Raw genomic sequence first — 18,754 nt, forward strand, 5'->3', positions numbered from 1 at the left:
CCTTTGTACCCCATATATAGTTGTTGCCCCCCTTTGTGCCCCATATAATTGAGGGTCTCGTCTGTGTCCCCATCTAGGTGTAGTCCCCCAATGGGTCTCCAAATAGTAGTAGGCCCCCACACTGCCCCATACAGATGTAGGCCCCCACACTGCCCCCATATATAGTTGTAGGCCTCCATACTGCCCCTATATATATAGTTGTAGGCCCCCGTACTGCCCCACTTTGGTGCTCCACTGTTCCACTGGTCCGAGAACCTACTGCTATAGCCCTGTAACATTAGGTCCCTAGCCCAGAAAAGCAGTGGAGCTCCACAGCTGACAGCAGTTACCATCCACAGCAGCCCAGTGTCTGAGCGTCTCCTCTGCTGTCCACCTGTTCCACTCCTTGAGGCAGCAAAGTCAGTGTACCAGCAGCCACTTTAAAGGGGTACTCCGACCCTAGACATCTAAGGCCGTAGTACCCCTTTAAAAGCAGTGAACAGTGGCCACCATTACCAATTTTTTTTATGTATCCCCAGAACTGCTAAGTACCCCTGGCGGATTACTCATAGCCCAGGTTGGGAAGCATTGTGCTAGAAGAAGACTAGTAATATATATCCAATAACATAGTGTCATCTGTATCAAATTGGATAAAGCCTTCAGCTTTGTTTTCTCAAGTGTTTCTCCCTGAAGGAAGTTATTTAGGGGAAAAGGTGTTCTAGGGCATTTGTAATCTTTACAAACATACCTACCACATTTTTAGCCAAACAATGGAACAAGCTCTGAAAATGGGTGGCAAAATTGTTTTTCAAACAGTAGCCAGATGCCTCTTTAATCTGGTGGAAACCTACAAAAAATGCCAACTGGCACAATTACATTAATAAATATAAAGCCAGCCTATATTTGTGCTCTTCTTCTTTGTCTGGTCTTCTGGTAGTCAATTTTTTTCAAATAAATATGTCTCATTTATGTGTCCCAGGTCACGTAATGTTATCCGTGTCTTTAAAGATGTAACCATAACTCCACAAAACATTGATCTAGAACAACAAAGCTGCAAGCATGGACCTGGGGTCTGGTGAGTGAATTGCGGGGGGAACATTCAGGAAAGATGGTTCCGCTGACAACTATATCTCCCAATGCCCCTATAAATATGCATGTCCAGAATGGAATGGGAGACTCCTCTGGCAGTACTTACCTCCCAAGGATAGGGTTTATGTATCAAACATGCTTCCCCTTTGTTTTGCCTGATGGCCAATGTTGTGGGACAATCGGGTTACCCCCATAAACAGTAGTTTACCAGCTAGCCATCCGGCTGTTTTATCATTGTACTCTTCTAAAGTTTTGTGCTGGGGGGGACTTAAAAAATATGGCTGAACTATTTTTCCTAGTAGTATTTTGCGATAAAACTTGTTGAGTTCTTGTGGCACCTCTTTGCTTTTTACTAATATAGAGGAAAGAACCTGAGCAAGGTGCTTTTCTTTATGATGCTCGTATGCCCAAGCAAATAAATGTGTAGTCTTAATGCATAATACATACTTTTGTTTTTACTTTTATGTCATATATGATGTCATTCACATGTCTTTTTATGTGATTTCAGTGTGGAATTTAGGGTATGCTTCAGCTACACCTCTTTTCCAGCAAACTACAATCCCAAAATCAGTGAGTATAAACTTAGAATTCAACTGCTTTTATTTTACAAGGAAAATCATAGAAATGTGACTGTGTACTCATGAAACAGCATTTTGGGCTCCAGAGTTCTATCCAGAGGTCCAGACTTCTAAACAGAAACCATCAGTATCAACTATATCGCCCATTTTCAAAGCCATAAAGAAATGCCTATGATATTTAGTCACCCACCTGCTACACACAGTACCTTTCCATGTCTGTGTTACGCCGAGCGCTCCGGGTCCCCGCTCTTCCCCGGAGCGCTCGCAGCATCCTCTCATTCGCAGCGCCCCGGTCAGACCTGCTGACCGGGTGCGCTGCAATATCACTCCCAGCCGGGATGCGATTCGCGACGCGCGAGGCGCCCGCTCGCGATGCGCATCCCGGCTCCCGTACCTGACCCGTTCCCCGTCTGTCTTGTCCCGGCGCGCGGCCCCGCTCCTTAGGGCGCACGCGCGCCGGGTCTCTGCAATTTAAAGGGCCACTGCGCCACTGATTGGCGCAGCAGGCCTAATCAGTGTTATCACCTGTGCACTCCCTACTTATACCTCACTTCCCCTGCACTCCCTCGCCGGATCTTGTTGCCATTGCGCCAGTGAAAGCGTTCCCTTGTGTGTTCCTAGCCTGTGTTCCAGACCTCCTGCCGTTGCCCCTGACTACGATCCTTGCTGCCTGCCCTGACCTTCTGCTACGTCCGACCTTGCTCTTGTCTACTCCCTTGTACCGCGCTTATCTTCAGCAGTCAGAGAGGTTGAGCCGTTGCTGGTGGATACGACCTGGTTGCTACCGCCGCTGCAAGACCATCCCGCTTTGCGGCGGGCTCTGGTGAATACCAGTAGCAACTTAGAACCGGTCCACCAACACGGTCCACGCCAATCCCTCTCTGGCACAGAGGATCCTCCTCCAGCCAGCCGAATCGTGACAGTAGATCCGGCCATGGATCCCGCTGAAGTCCTGCTGCCAGTTGTCGCCGACCTCACCACGGTGGTCGCCCAGCAGTCGCAACAGATAGCGCAACAAGGCCACCAGCTGTCTCAACTGACCTTGATGCTACAGCAGCTATTACCACAGCTCCAGCAATCTTCTCCTCCGCCAGCTCCTGCACCTCCTCCGCAGCGAGTGGCCGCTTCCAGCCTTCGATTATCCTTGCCGGATAAATTTGATGGGGACTCTAAGTTTTGCCGTGGTTTTCTTTCGCAATGTTCCCTGCACTTGGAGATGATGTCGGACCAGTTTCCTACTGAAAGGTCTAAGGTGGCTTTCGTAGTCAGCCTTCTGTCTGGGAAAGCTCTGTCATGGGCCACACCGCTCTGGGACCGCAATGACCCTGTCACTGCCTCTGTACACTCCTTCTTCACGGAGATTCGAAGTGTCTTTGAGGAACCTGCCCGAGCCTCTTCTGCTGAGACTGCCCTGCTGAACCTGGTGCAGGGATAATTCTTCTGTTGGCGAGTACGCCATCCAATTCCGTACTCTCGCCTCCGAATTATCCTGGAATAACGAGGCCCTCTGCGCGACCTTTAAAAAAGGCCTATCCAGTAACATTAAAGATGTGCTGGCCGCACGAGAAATTCCTGCTAACCTGCATGAACTTATTCATCTTGCCACCCGCATTGACATGCATTTTTCCGAAAGGCGTCAGGAGCTCCGCCAGGATATGGACTTTGTTCGCACGAGGTGGTTTCTCTCCCCGGCTCCTCTCTCCTCTGGTCCTCTACAATCCGTTCCTGTGCCTCCCGCCGTGGAGGCTATGCAAGTTGACCGGTCTCGCTTGATACTAGTGTTGCTCGCGAATATTCGCAATACGAATTTTATTCGCGAATATCGCATATTCGCAAATTCGCGAATATTCGCGAATATGGCACTATATATTCGTAATTACGAATTATTCTTTTTTTTTTTTTTCACAGTACACATAACAGTGATCATCCCTCTCTGCTTCCAGCTTGTGTGGTGTAAAGAAAAACTAAAACTACTGTGTGAGACTGGTGCGCGAATGTTCGCATATGCGAAGATTTGCATATGCTAATTTTCGCATATGCGAATTTTTGCTTGCACAGGTTTTCTTATATGCAAATATTCGCATATGTTAATTTTCGCAAACGCAAATATTTGCATATGCGAAAATAAAACGCGATTATTCGCGAATATATGACGAATATTCCTCCATATATTCGCGAATATTCGCGAATTCGAATATGGACTATGCCGCTCAACACTACTTGACACCTCAAGAGAGGACACGACGCCGCATGGGGAATCTTTGCCTGTACTGTGTCGGTACCGAACATTTCTTGAAGGATTGTCCTATCCGTCCTCCCCGCCAGGAAAGACGTACGCTGACTCCGCACAAAGGTGAGACAGCTCTTGATGTGAACTCTGCTTCTCCACACCTTACTGTGCCTGTGCGGATATCTTCTTCTACCTTCTCCGCTATGGCCTTCTTGGATTCCGGATCTGCAGGAAATTTTATTTTGGCCTCTCTCATCAACAGGTTCAACATTTCGGTGACCAGTCTCGCCAGACCCCTCTACATCAATTCTGTTAACAATGAAAGATTGGACTGTACCGTGCGTTACCGCACGGAACCTCTCCTAATGTGCATCGGACCCCATCACGAAAAAATTGAATTTTTGGTCCTCTCTAACTGCACTTCAGAAATTCTTCTTGGATTACCGTGGCTTCAACGCCATTCCCCAACCCTTGATTAGTCCACAGGAGAAATCAAGAACTGGGGTACTTCTTGTCACAAGGACTGTCTTAAACCGGTTCCCAGTACTCACAGTCGTGACCCTGTGGTTCCCCCGGTATCTGGTCTTCCTAAGGCCTATTTGGACTATGCTGATGTTTTTTGCAAAAAACAAGCTGAGACTTTGCCTCCTCACAGGCCTTATGACTGTCCTATTGACCTCCTCCCGGGTACTACTCCACCCCGGGGCAGAATCTATCCTCTGTCTGCTCCAGAAACCCAAGCCATGTCGGAGTACATCCAGGAGAATTTAAAAAAGGGGTTTACCCGCAAGTCCTCCTCTCCTGCCGGAGCTGGATTTTTTTTTGTGTCCAAAAAAGATGGCTCCCTACGCCCTTGCATTGATTACCGCGGACTTAATAAAATCACGGTAAAAAAACGCTACCCCTTACCTCTTATCTCGGAACTCTTTGATCGCCTACAAGGCGCCCACATCTTTACCAAGCTGGACTTAAGAGGTGCTTATAATCTCATCCGCATCACGGAGGGGGACGAATGGAAGACTGCATTTAACACCAGAGATGGACACTTTGAGTATCTGGTCATGCCCTTTGGCCTGTGCAACGCCCCTGCCGTCTTCCAAGACTTTGTTAATGAAATTTTTCGCGATCTCCTATATACCTGTGTTGTGGTTTACCTGGACGATATTCTGATTTTTTCTACCAACTTAGAAGAACACCGCCAGCATGTCCGCATGGTTCTTCAGAGACTTCGGGACAATCAACTTTATGCCAAAATGGAAAAATGTCTCTTTGAATGTCAATCTCTTCCTTTCCTAGGATACTTGGTCTCTGGCCAGGGACTACAAATGGACCCAGATAAACTATCTGCCGTGTTAGATTGGCCACGCCCCTCCGGTCTCCGTGCTATCCAACGTTTTTTGGGGTTCGCCAATTATTACAGACAATTCATTCCACACTTCTCCACTATTGTGGCCCCTATCGTGGCTTTAACCAAGAAAAATGCCAATCCTAAGTCCTGGTCTCCCCAAGCGGAAGACGCATTTAAACATCTCAAGTCTGCCTTTTCTTCTGCTCCCGTGCTCTCCAGACCTGACCCATCTAAACCCTTCCTATTGGAGCTAGATGCCTCCTCAGTGGGAGCTGGAGCAGTTCTTCTACAAAAAAATTCTTCCGGGCATGCTGTTACTTGTGGGTTTTTTTCTAGGACCTTCTCTCCGGCGGAGAAAAACTACTCCATTGGTGATCGAGAACTACTGGCCATTAAATTGGCGCTTGAGGAATGGAGGCACCTGCTGGAGGGATCAAAATATCCAGTTATTATATACACTGATCACAAGAATCTCTCCTATCTCCAGTCTGCCCAACGACTGAACCCTCGCCAGGCTAGGTGGTCGTTGTTCTTTGCCCGTTTTAAATTTGAAATCCATTTTCGCCCTGCTGACAAGAACATTAGGGCCGATGCCCTCTCTCATTCTTCTGATGCCTCTGAAGTAGAGGTCTCTCCGCAACACATCATTCCTCCGGACTGTCTGATCTCCACTTCTCCAGCTTCCATCAGGCAAACTCCTCCAGGGAAGACCTTCGTTTCTCCACGCCAGCGTCTCGGGATTCTCAAGTGGGGACACTCCTCCCACCTCGCAGGCCATGCGGGCATCAAAAAATCCTTTCAACTCATCTCTCGATTTTATTGGTGGCCGACTCTGGAGACTGATGTTGTTGATTTCGTGCGGGCCTGTACTGTCTGTGCCCGGGATAAGACTCCTCGCCAGAAGCCTGCTGGTCTCCTTCACCCTCTGCCTGTCCCCGAACAGCCTTGGTCTCTGATTGGTATGGACTTTATTACAGACCTACCCCCATCCCGTGGCAACACTGTTGTTTGGGTGGTCGTTGATCGATTTTCCAAGATGGCACATTTTATTCCTCTTCCTGGTCTTCCTTCAGCGCCTCAGTTGGCAAAGCAATTTTTTATACACATTTTTCACCTTCACGGTTTGCCCACGCATATCGTCTCGGAGAGAGGCGTCAAATTCGTGTCTAAATTCTGGAGGGCTCTCTGTAAACAGCTCAAGATCAAATTAAACTTCTCTTCTTCTTATCATCCCCAATCCAATGGGCAAGTAGAAAGAATTAATCAGGTCCTGGGTGACTATTTACGGCATTTTGTTTCCTCCCGCCAGGATGACTGGGCAGATCTTCTACCATGGGCCGAATTCTCATACAACTTCAGAGTCTCCGAATCTTCTGCTAAATCACCATTTTTCGTGGTGTACGGCCGTCACCCTCTTCCTCCCCTCCCTACTCCCTTGCCCTCTGGTTTGCCCGCTGTGGATGAAGTGACTCGTGATCTTTCCACCATATGGAAAGAAACCCAAAATTCTCTTTTACAGGCTTCATCCCGGATGAAAAAATTTGCTGATAAAAAAAGAAGAACTCCCCCCATTTTTGCTCCCGGAGACAAGGTATGGCTCTCCGCTAAGTATGTCCGCTTTCGTGTCCCCAGTTACAAACTGGGACCACGCTATCTTGGTCCTTTCAAAATCTTGTGCCAGATTAACCCTGTCTCTTACAAACTCCTTCTTCCTCCTTCTCTCCGTATTCCCAATGCCTTCCATGTCTCTCTCCTTAAACCACTCATCCTTAACCGCTTCTCTCCCAAAGTTGTTTCTCCCACTCCTGTTTACGGTTCGTCTGACGTCTTCTCTGTGAATGAGATTCTAGCCTCCAAGATTGTCAGAGGTAAAAAAAATTTTGGGGGTGGATTGGGAGAACTGTGGCCCAGAGGAGAGATCTTGGGAACCTGAGGACAACATCCTAGACAAAAGTCTTATCCTCAGGTTCTCAGGCTCCAAGAAGAGGGGGAGACCCAAGGGGGGGGGTATTGTTACGCCGAGCGCTCCGGGTCCCCGCTCCTCCCCGGAGCGCTCGCAGCATCCTCTCATTCGCAGCGCCCCGGTCAGACCTGCTGACCGGGTGCGCTGCAATATCACTCCCAGCCGGGATGCGATTCGCGACACGGGAGGCGCCCGCTCGCGATGCGCATCCCGGCTCCCGTACCTGACCCGTTCCCCGTCTGTCTTGTCCCGGCGCGCGCGGCCCCGCTCCTTAGGGCGCGCGCGCGCCGGGTCTCTGCAATTTAAAGGGCCACTGCGCCATTGATTGGCGCAGCAGGCCTAATCAGTGTTATCACCTGTGCACTCCCTACTTATACCTCACTTCCCCTGCACTCCCTCGCCGGATCTTGTTGCCATTGTGCCAGTGAAAGCGTTCCCTTGTGTGTTCCTAGCCTGTTTTCCAGACCTCCTGCCGTTGCCCCTGACTACGATCCTTGCTGCCTGCCCTGACCTTCTGCTACGTCCGACCTTGCTCTTGTCTACTCCCTTGTACCGCGCTTATCTTCAGCAGTCAGAGAGGTCGACCTGGTTGCTACCCCCGCTGCAAGACCATCCCGCTTTGCGGCGGGCTCTGGTGAATACCAGTAGCAACTTAGAACCGGTCCACCAACACGGTCCACGCCAATCCCTCTCTGGCACAGAGGATCCACCTCCAGCCAGCCGAATCGTGACAGTCTGTTAGTTATTTGTATGTAATTCCCCTAATGACTTATATGTTCTTGGCATGGGCCTCAGGCTGTTCATAAAACTTGGGCCCCTCCACCATCCTACACCATGACTACATATTCAGGGCCATATTTAGATTCTCCCCTCGGCGCTATGTGTGCTCCCACCCCTATTATTGAGTAAAGTGCATATGAGGTTCCCACATGGTAGGTGCAATGTAAGTGGCTAAACTGCACTTATCGGCACACTTTTCAGACTGATCTCAGCTGCACACAGTTTATTTGTGAATGCAGTTTTGAAGCTAAGGTGCAGTTTAGTGTACTGCCAATTACAACTTAATGGCTTATAGCTAACCTCATACCAATTTACACAACAGTTCATCAGCCCAATGCAATCGCTGTGTGAGAAATCAGCCTAAGGTTAGGTCCACACTGTGGTAGGGCTGCCATCAAACATATTCGTCGGCATCCTGCTGAAAATGGGATTCCGATGTATACTGTAACGGAGGGCAACGGAAGCCATTTTTTTCAATTGCCCGAATAGAGTCACCTGAATCTGTATGGGTCGTATACTTATATTTTAAGCCGCCTTAAGAGCATGGTCTGTTACGTTATTCAGTCCTCTTAAAATAGCGCATACATCCAAACTGAGTCACTAGGTGACGCCATTCTTGCCACAGAAATAAATGACATCCACTGCTCTCCCCTACAGTTTATGCCGGCATCCCATTTTCGTCAGGATGCCGATGGATACCTCTGATGGAAGCCCTAACACAGTGTGGTCCTAGCCTTCAGCTGAATCTATACCTTTTGGTTTAGTAAAATATAAACCTTTACATGGGCCAATCATCAGTTGGATGAGCATGTATAGGAAGGTTTGTTCCTGATAATTTTATGCAGTGGTGCTGCAATTGCTGCATTAATGATAGTTGCAGGCTGGACCAATAATGCTGGCAATTTACAGATATTTGCGGGTAGTACTGACAAACTGTCCCTGCACTTGCCACCCCAACCCTCCTCACCTGCAGGAAGGATGCCTGTTTCACTTGTATGTCCGGGCAGAGGCAGAGGAGGTGATTAAAAAAAATATGTATACATATAATTTTGTTTTTCTGCTCCATCGCGCCACCCTCCAGATGGTGCCACCCTAGTGACTCAACCACAAGAGCCTAGTGGCAAATACGCCCCCCCACATATTACCACTGCCTAGTGACTAGATGATACCACCATACTGTTAATGAATGTTACTGCTACCTCCCCTAATAATGTAGTTACCACCCAAATGTACCCTCACACAGTAGTTAACCCCCAATTGTGTCCCCCATAGTAGTAACCCCCACTAGTGCCTCCACACAGTAGTTAGCCCCTGAGAAGTGACCCTCTATAGCAGACAGTCCCCTAATCGAGCCCCATACAGTCCCTCCAAATTGCCCACACAGTAGATAGCCCAGAGTCCCCACACAGTACCCCCCTCTTTACCCCAACTGAAAAAAGAAATTTAGCTTTCCCAGCTGCTTAGTTCCTTTTGATCGTGGACCTTTGCGTCAACTGGAAAAAAAGGAACAGCTATTCATTTTAGTGACACACCATGGGAACACTCAGCTATTTGACTATTTAATAGTGAATGTAAAGGTACATCCACATACAGTGGATCAGTTGGCTGCCCATATTATATACTTCTGCCACTGTGTGGTAGGCAATCCTAAACTGAGTGAAAACAATACATCTAAAGGCCTCCATACACAATACAAAAGTTATCCAAACCTGAAAATGTTGGCAGGCCTGGACAACTTTCTAATGTGTATGGCGTCTAATGTGTATGTCAGTTTAGTAGTCCACCCTGAGGTACATACGGATATCTCTCTTAGCTGATATGGGTGAGTTTTGGACTGATGTATTTAAGTAGTTTATTGTATCTTTCCATTAGAAATGTCTTTTTTTTATTTTTAGTTCTAAAGTGTGTATTTGAAGCTGAGACAAGTAGAAGGCAACAAGCAAAGGCCAGTCGGGTATATTTTGTACAGCGGAAACCCAGTGATCCAGAATATCAGTCCAGCAGCACTGTGGAGCTTCACAAGCAGTCCTCCAGCCGCTGCACTACTGCAGTATTCCAGCTACAGGTGACTGAACCACACGTCGCTCTGCTTATATGACCAGAATAGTATCTGATAGAATAAACATGGTTTGAGATTATTATTATTTACCAAAATTATAAGATTACCAAAATGTAAAACAAGCTATTATTTTATTACCCCCAAAAATTGCACATCAATGTGTTATATAAAATGCACAAATATATAAAAATGATACATAAAGCAAAAAATAGTTCACACAAACTGAGAAACAGTTGATAAATACAGAAAACATAGATTGCTAGCTGCCAAATAAAATATGTGAACTAATTGGATGTTGGATACCCTAGCAGCAGAGGATCTTTGTATGTACATTATTGTGCTATGTGACCCATTTCACTGTTAAGCCGCTCATTCCTAGTTATTCTAAGAAAAGCAAGTGTCTTTCATTGATACTATATTGTGTTAAAGGGGTACTCCGGTGGAAAACCTTAAAAATTTTTTTAAATGAACTGGTGCCAGAAAGTTAAAGATTTGTAAATTACTTCTATTAAAAAAAATCTTAATCCTTCCAATACATATTAGCTGCGGAATACTACAGAGGAAATTATTTTCTTTTTGGAACACAGTGCTCTCTGCTGACATCACAAGCGCAGTGCTCTCTGCTGACATCTCTGTCCATTTTAGGAACTGTCCAGAGCAGCATATGTTTGCTATGGGGATCTTCTACTACTCGGGACAGTTCTTTAAATGGACACAGATGTCAGCAGAGAGCACTGTGCTCGTGATTCAGCAGAGAGCTCTGTGTTCCAAAAAGAAAATAATTTCCTCTGTAGTATTCAGCAGCTAATAAGTACTGGAAGGATTAAGATTTTTTTAATGGAAGTAATTTACAAATCTGTTTAACTTCATGCCATCAGTTGATTTATATAAAAAAAAAAAAAGTTTTCCACCAGAGTACCCCTTTAATAAAGAGAAACTGACAGGCTATTCACCTGCACTAAACCCAATATACTGGCTTAAAATGCAGGTGAACAGTTTTAAAGGGGTACTCCGGTGGAAAACATTTTTTTTCAAATGCCAAAAAGTTATACAGATTTTTAAATCACTTCTATATAAAACTCTTAATCCTTTCAGTTCTTATCAGCTGCTGTATGCTCCAGAGGAAGTTGAGTTGTTCTTTTCTCTCTAACCACAGTGCGTTCTCTGCTGACACCTCGGTCCGTGTCAGGAACTGTCCAGAGCAGGAGAGGGTTGCTATAGGTATTTGTTTGTACTCTGGACAGTTCCTGACATGAACAGTTCCTGACACGGTGGCAAGGGTGGCTGTGCTCTGCTCAGAAAGCAAAGCGCTCACGAGACAGCAGTGACATTAGCATATTCATGAGAGGGGCGGGCATAGGGGGGAATATTGAGAAGGCAGGGGAGTGCGGTGGGCAGGCTCCCCGCCTCCATTGTGCACAGCAGCACAATAGCAAGAGGGGGTTAAACCAACATAACTCTGGCAATCCTACACCTATTAAAGTATGTAAACACTCTTTTTAATACTGTTCCCCTGCATTATAACCCAGTATATTAGGTTTAGTGCAGGTGAACAGCCTGTCAGTTTCTCTTTAAAGCATTACTCTCACCTTATTTCTTTATGCTTTCTAAAATTGTATAGGAGGATATTAGAGACAAACTTCGATCAATCCCAGTCACTCTGACATACAATATAGTAGAAGCACGGAATAGAAGACAATCTTCAGTGGATTCTTTACCTACTCTTATGCCTATTCTGAGTGAAGAAGAACCCAATGTCTACAACACAGAGGTGAGAATGTGTTTGCATGAAAGCATGAATGAAAAAAAACTAACACGTCTGCCAAACAGAATAGAAGCTGTAATAGTGGCAAAGGATGAGCACACGTTGACCTTATTTATAATGGTTAAAGAGTACCTGTCATCAACAAAAACTTTTAATATGTTGTTCATAATTATTAATGAAGACATATTGTAATATATCTTCATTAAAAAATATTAATATTTATACCAGTTTTTTCATTTTATACTTTTGGCCACTAGGGGTCTCTCTTCTATGCCTGGTCTGCAGGCAGCTTCCTATGCTTTTCATAGTAAGCGTACAGCTTTTAGGACTAATGCTGAAAGGGCTCTGGTCCTTCCACAGGAAGTTCAGTACTCTCAGCTCAGGACTCGCTCCCAGCCTGGAGCAGCACTGAGAGCTACAAGCCTGCACATGCCTCTCATATAACAGAGGCCAGTCACCTCCCCCTCCCCCCTGCTCTGTGTTCTCCCTGCCCCTCACCACACGTTATCTTATACATTGTATTATCTCACTGCACTCCCTGCTCTGTGCCCCCCCCTGACATTCATCTTAATTACTGCCTCTGTAATTGCTCCCACCGCCCCTGGTTCTCAGCATTGACTTTTTAGTGCAGAGAGACACAGGAGAGAGAGAGACAGACAGAGGCTGCCGTCCCTCCCCTGTACTTAGTCTGTATGCACACTGCAGACAGCTGTTGGCTGTCTGGGCATGCTGGGAGTTGTAGTTTTGCAACAGCTGGAGGTACCCTGGTTGGGAAACACTGCTGCAGAGGGAGAGCAGCATACAGGAAGACTGGCAGAAGCAGAGTCCCGGCCAGGCTTCATGTGACATCATGCCTGCCGGGACCTGCCTCCTTCCACCCCTCAGAAAGACAGTGCTCCTGAGCTAATGAAGAGGGATAAAAAAAGGTATTTCCAAAGCGTTTTAAACCTCAATAAACACAGGGATAGGCATAGTTAGAGTAAGGGACACATGGGGAGGGGGATCAGGGAAAGTTTAGTTGATGACAGGTACTCTTTAAGGCTTTCATCTTCTATTGCATCAGTGCTGCTCTGTACTGTATAAATGTAACTTTACAGTCATTTATGACTTTTTGGCTATGTTCACACTCCACACTGGACACCGCAGGGTGCTAGCATAATATGCTGATGCTAGGACCGCACAAGAATGCACCGTCTCATAGACAGCTATGCATTCCATTCAGACTCTGCACAAAGAATGAATGTGTTCATTCTTTATACAGATACCGAAATTGGAATTTCCATGCCGAAAACATCTAGCACAGAAATTCAGCCATGTGCACAGAACATTCGTTGAATTCAAGGGGACTCTCCTGCAGCAGAATCTCTGTGTGGACATTCCGATGTGTGAACCGAGCCTTATTGTTTCATTTATATGGAATAACTCCAGAATTCGATTCACCTTACTAGGCCTAAAGAAGTAGTCAGCTATGCACTACCTGGTTTACTTATTTTTATACAGGTAGCTCAGATACCTTCCCACATGGATCTTTCCACTGAACAAACCTAACCCAAAACATCCCCCTGTCCTAACTTACATCTCCCCTTCCAGGGCCTATATTAGAAGATAAACTCCTCTTTATAATCTGTATACCTATCTGTTTAGGTATGAATGATGTTGACACCTTTTCTGATATTATAGCTGGCATGCCATTATGGAATAATAGTTGCCTCCCTTATTTACCGCCTCTGTAAAACACAGATCTGTGGGCTGAGTGTAGGGTGACCAAACTTAAAAAAGCTGAGCTGATTTCTTCCAGAATCAGCCCCACCCCTGTCCTCAGGTTGTGTTTGGTATTGCAGCACAGTTCCAAGTGAATGGAGCCAAGTTGTAATACCAAACACAACCTGAGGACAGGTATGGTGCTGTTTTCTATTTCTGAATAAAGCCTTTAAATTACCTTTTTGTAAATAGTGTTCTATCCTTTCAGAATCTGTAGCCGAAATATGATCCAGAACCTCCTTTATTTTTTTTTTTTATATTTACACCTTAAAGGCGCAGTTCCAATCAAATATTATTTCAACATCTTAATATCATCTGATGATAATATTCCTCAAGGTCCCAGAGGTTTGGTCTCAGTGTTATGTATAACCTATTTTTATTGACATGAAACAAAAAGAAAAAAACAAGGTACATGTCATGAGCACATGACATCTCGTGACATCTCATTTGCAATAGACATTAAAAGAAGGAGCCAGATACCAGAAAAGTCGGAACAGAAATAAAACACAAGCAAGTGAAAACAAACCTTAGACTGTAAGGAATGGTAATAAAGATAACAAATATTACTTTTCCTTTTATAGACAAATGGGAACAACAGATTCTATCACTCACAGATGATTCAACTTAACATAATACATGAAACATATCTGACCCCAATACATTTATTTAAAATAATATGGTCAACTACAGTCTGTCCTAGATGCCATGCCCAGAGTGCCGATTTCTGGCATATGATTTAGTCATACCTACCCATAAAAACATTCTGGACTTGCCTTTTAGGCCTCTTACCTAAAAATTCATGGGCAAAACATATTGATATACCCTTTAGAGAAAACCTTTTCATGGCAAGCAAATGTGTTGCCTTACAGTAATATAGCCAAATCACACCATCCTTTAAGCGTACCTGTCAGATCCCACAAAACATTTTTTTTTACTCAGTACCTAATCCTGGCCATGTAGATCTAATTTTTATGCCTCTATCACCTATATTTATAATAAAAATACTTAAATAAAAATATCATGCAGCCTTGTCCATTACTTATCTTTTGTCCATGACTCATGGACAAGCTGATGCTGAAGCAGGACTGGTTAGTGTCCCAGTAGGTATGGGGACCCCTAGTGGTGGGATTTTCAGTTTTTAAATATTGAAAAACTTTTACACAACTGTATTACAAGAGGTCTTTAATTTTCATCAGTACCAACATATAAAAGGTTTTTGGTTCTGACAGTGCCCATCCCAAATCAATTAGATTCTCAAAAGAAGCTATAGTTTACTAGCATAGGAACTGTCCAGAAAAGTTTGTTCATATTTGAAGTTTATGGTGTAACTCTCCAATTATTATTTCCTTTGCCCATATAAGATTGACTCTCACAGCACCATGCACATTAGTAATACTTCCCTGATCTCAGTATCTGAGGAGAGGGATTTAGGAGTAATTATTTCAGAAGACTTAAAGGTAGGAAGACAATGTAATAGAGCAGCAGGAAACACTAGCAGAATGCTTGGATGTATAGGGAGAGTTATAAGCAGTAGAAAGAGAGAAGTGCTCATGCCACTGTACAGAACACTGGTGAGACCTCACTTGGAGTATTGTGCGCAGTACTGGAGGCCGTATCTCCAGAAGGATATAGATACTATAGAGAAAGTTCAGAGAATATACTAAACTAGTACATGGATTGCAGGATATAACTTACCAGGAAAGGTTAAAGTACCTTAACATGTATAGCTTGGAAGAAAGAAGAGACAGAGGGGATATGATAGAGACTTTTAAATACATAAAGGGAATCAACACGGTAAAGGAGGATTTAAAAGAAAAAAAACTACCACAAGAGGACATAGTTTTATATTAGAGGGACAAAGGTTTCTGCAGTAATATCAGGAAGTATTACTTTACTGAGAGAGTAGTGGATGCATGGAATAGCCTTCCTGCAGAAGTGGTCGCTGCAAATACAGTGAAGGAGATTAAACATGCATGGGATAAGCATAAGGCTATCCTTCATATAAGATAGGGATAAGCATAAGGCTATCCTTCATATAAGATAGGGCCGGGGACTATTGATAGGATTCAGATTATTGGGCAGACTAGATGGGCCAAATGGTTCTTATCTGCCGACACATTCTATGTTCCTATGTTTCCCTATCTGCCTACAGCATTCCACTTGCTTTTTTTTTTTATCATCACATAACATTGTCATTTGTTGTATTGAAGTTTGTTGTGTCTTATGCCTATATCTGTTAATTGAATAGTATGTGTATTGATTGTAAAGCCTGTACTTTGCTTAAAGGGGTGCTCCCGTGCCCCAGTGTTCTAAACATTTTTGTTCTGAACGCTAGGAGCAGACGGCTGTGATTGTGATGTCACAGCCACGCCCCCATGATGTCACATCACGCCCCCTCCATTTGTCTCTATGGAAGGGGCGTATCGGGCCATCACGCCCCTCCCTTATACATGAATGGAGAGTTTGTGGCGTGACGTCACGAGGAGCATGGCTTTGACATCACGATTACTGCCGCCGGAACCTGGCATTTCTTTAGCACGCCAGGTACTGCGGGAGATCGCGGGGGCCCCAGTGGTGGGACCCCTGCGATCAGGTTTCTTATCCCCTATGCTTTGGATAGGAGATAAGATGTCTAGCAGCTGAGTACCCCTTTAATGTTATACGTTTTGTACATTTTCTTTATCTCACCTATTACCTTACAAAGTTGATATTGTTGTGGTTTCTTGTGTTTTTTTTTTATAAAATAAAGATTGTGTTTAAAAAAAATGAATAAATAAACAAAAAAGTAATGTATTTTATACTAAACAGGTGACAGATATTTTACAGTGAAATAACCTACATCATCTGTTATCTTTACATTAGGTACACTTCTTGAGGGAGGGTTGTGGAGAAGACAAAATCTGTCATAGTAACCTGCAGTTGAATTACACTTTCTACTCTCGTGTGGGCAAGGCTGACCAGTTTGTACCCCTGCCTGTGTAAGTACATACATGTGACTCAGCTACGTTTCCTAAAGAAACGGGATATATTTTTCTGTATCTCATTACCCTGATACTAGAATCATGGATTCCTTCTGTCCTTTTAGACCTCAAACTGTGGCCCTCCATATGTTTCAAAAAACGTCAACTTCCAGCATGCCCGGACAGCCGTTGGCTGTCCGGGCATGCTGGAAGTTGAAGTTTTGCAACATCTGGAGATGTTGCAAAGAAGAGCTCCTAACCTAATACATGGATTGCAGGATAAAACTTACCAGGAAAGGTTAAAGGACCTTAAAGGGGTACTCTGGTGCTTAGACATAAGATGCCTGATCGCGGGAGTCCCGCTGCTGGGGACCCCCGTGATCTTGCACGCGGCACCCCGTTTTTAATCAGTCCCTGGAGCGTGTTCGCTCCGGGTCTGATTACCGGTGACCACAGGGCCGACAGCGTGTGACGTCACACCTCCGCCCCCGTGTGACGTCACGCCTCCGCCCCCGTGTGACGTCACGCTCCGCCCCTCAATGCAAGCCTACGGGAGGGGGCGTGATAGCTATCACACCCCCTCCCATAGACTTGCATTGAGGGGCGGAGCGTGAGGTCACACGGGGGCGGAGGAGTGACGTCACACGGCACCGGCCCCGAGATCGACAGTAATCAGACCTGGAGCAAACACGCTCCGGGGACTGATTACAAACGGGGTGCCGCGTGCAAGATCACGGGGGTCCCCAGCGGCGGGACTCCCGCGATCAGGCATCTTATCCCCTATCCTTTGGATAGGGGATAAGATGTCTAAGCACCGGAGAACCCCTTTAAATGTAAAGCTTGGAGGTAAGAAGAGCAAAGGGGATATGATAGAGACTTTTATATACATAAAGGGAATCAACACGTTAGAGGAGGAAAGGAGATTTAAAAGAAGAAAAACTACCACAAGGGGACATTGTTTTAAATTAGAGGGGAAAGGTTTCTGCAGTAATATCAGGAAGTATTACTTTACTGAGAGAGTAGTGGATGCATGGAATAGCCTTCCTGCAGAAGTGGTCGCTGCAAATACAGTGAAGGAGTTTAAGCATACATGGGATAAGCATAAGGCTATCCTTCATATAAGATAGGGCCAGGGACTATTCATAATATTCAGATTATTGGGCAGACTAGATGGGCCAAATGGTTCTTATCTGCTGACACATTCTATGTTTCTATCTGGAGGGCAACAATTTGAGACCACTGTTTTAGACTTTTGATTTGTTTCCATCCTCTTAAAGGAGTATTATAGGGGAATATAACTTATTTCCTATCCGAAGGATAGACGATAAGTAAATGATCGCAGGGGGTCCGACCGCCGGGACCCCCCGCGATCTCCTGTACAGGGCCGCGGCAGTCTGCAGGAAGTGCTGTGCTGTTCCCAGCATGAAGCCACTTCAGACACGCCCCCTCCATGTATCTCTATGGGATACAAAGAGGGGACGTGTCGGTCGCCGCGTATGCGTGGGACGGAACGCCCTGTTCCTGCGGACTGCATGAATCAGAAGTACATGAATCAGAAGTTCAAGCTAAAAAAACAAACATAAAAAACTTTGTAATATATTTTATTACAGAAAAAAATGTCTCAATGTCTATGGGAAGGAGAGGGGGCATAGGGGGGAATTGTAGAGTGAAAGCAGCAGGGAGACATAGATAAGATGGAGAGTTTGTAGTGAGTACTCTGGAAGAAAAAAATCAACTAGCACCAGAAAGTCAAACAGATTTGTAAATGACTTATATTTCAAAATCCTAACCCATTCCAGTACTTAACAGCTGCCGTATACTGCAGAGGAAGTTATGTACTTCTTTCCAGTCTGACCACAGTGCTCTCTGCTGACACTTCTGTCCGTGTAAGGAACTGTCCAAATTAGAAGCAAGTCCCCATGGCAAACTTCTCCTGCTCTGGACAGTTCCTGACATGGACAGAGGTGTCATCAGAGAGCACTGTGGTCAGACTTTAAAAGTTGATTTTAAAACATAGTTTTCCTCCAGTGTACCTCTTTATCGGCCTCATATAAAAATAATATCTCAACACGAATGTTTTACATTTTGTATAAAGCTTAGCGCAGTGTAGTCACCAAAACAAAGTTGTATATCCTGTATATTGAGTTTTGTATGAAAAGAATACATTCCCATGTAACTAAACAGACAAAGAGGCAAGAAAATGTAAGTGGATAAAACACAACATGAATAATAGAATGTATAA

At 45.0% G+C, this 18,754-nt stretch overlaps 1 protein-coding gene across 6 annotated transcripts in view; it reads left to right on the top strand.

The window, feature by feature from the left end:
* ITGA7 (integrin subunit alpha 7) overlaps positions 1-18,754 on the top strand; it is a 258,860-nt gene that overhangs the window by 200,276 nt on the left and 39,830 nt on the right. For all 6 annotated transcript variants that reach the window (XM_056562182.1, XM_056562181.1, XM_056562184.1 and 3 more), the window contains 5 exons: positions 959-1,054; positions 1,577-1,638; positions 9,863-10,032; positions 11,648-11,797; positions 16,415-16,530. In XM_056562182.1, coding sequence (XP_056418157.1) covers positions 959-1,054; positions 1,577-1,638; positions 9,863-10,032; positions 11,648-11,797; positions 16,415-16,530 — 594 coding nt within the window. The remainder of the gene's footprint in view (positions 1-958; positions 1,055-1,576; positions 1,639-9,862; positions 10,033-11,647; positions 11,798-16,414; positions 16,531-18,754) is intronic.

Source organism: Hyla sarda, chromosome 2 (genome assembly GCF_029499605.1).
Source record: "Hyla sarda isolate aHylSar1 chromosome 2, aHylSar1.hap1, whole genome shotgun sequence".
Lineage (NCBI taxonomy): Eukaryota > Metazoa > Chordata > Amphibia > Anura > Hylidae > Hyla > Hyla sarda.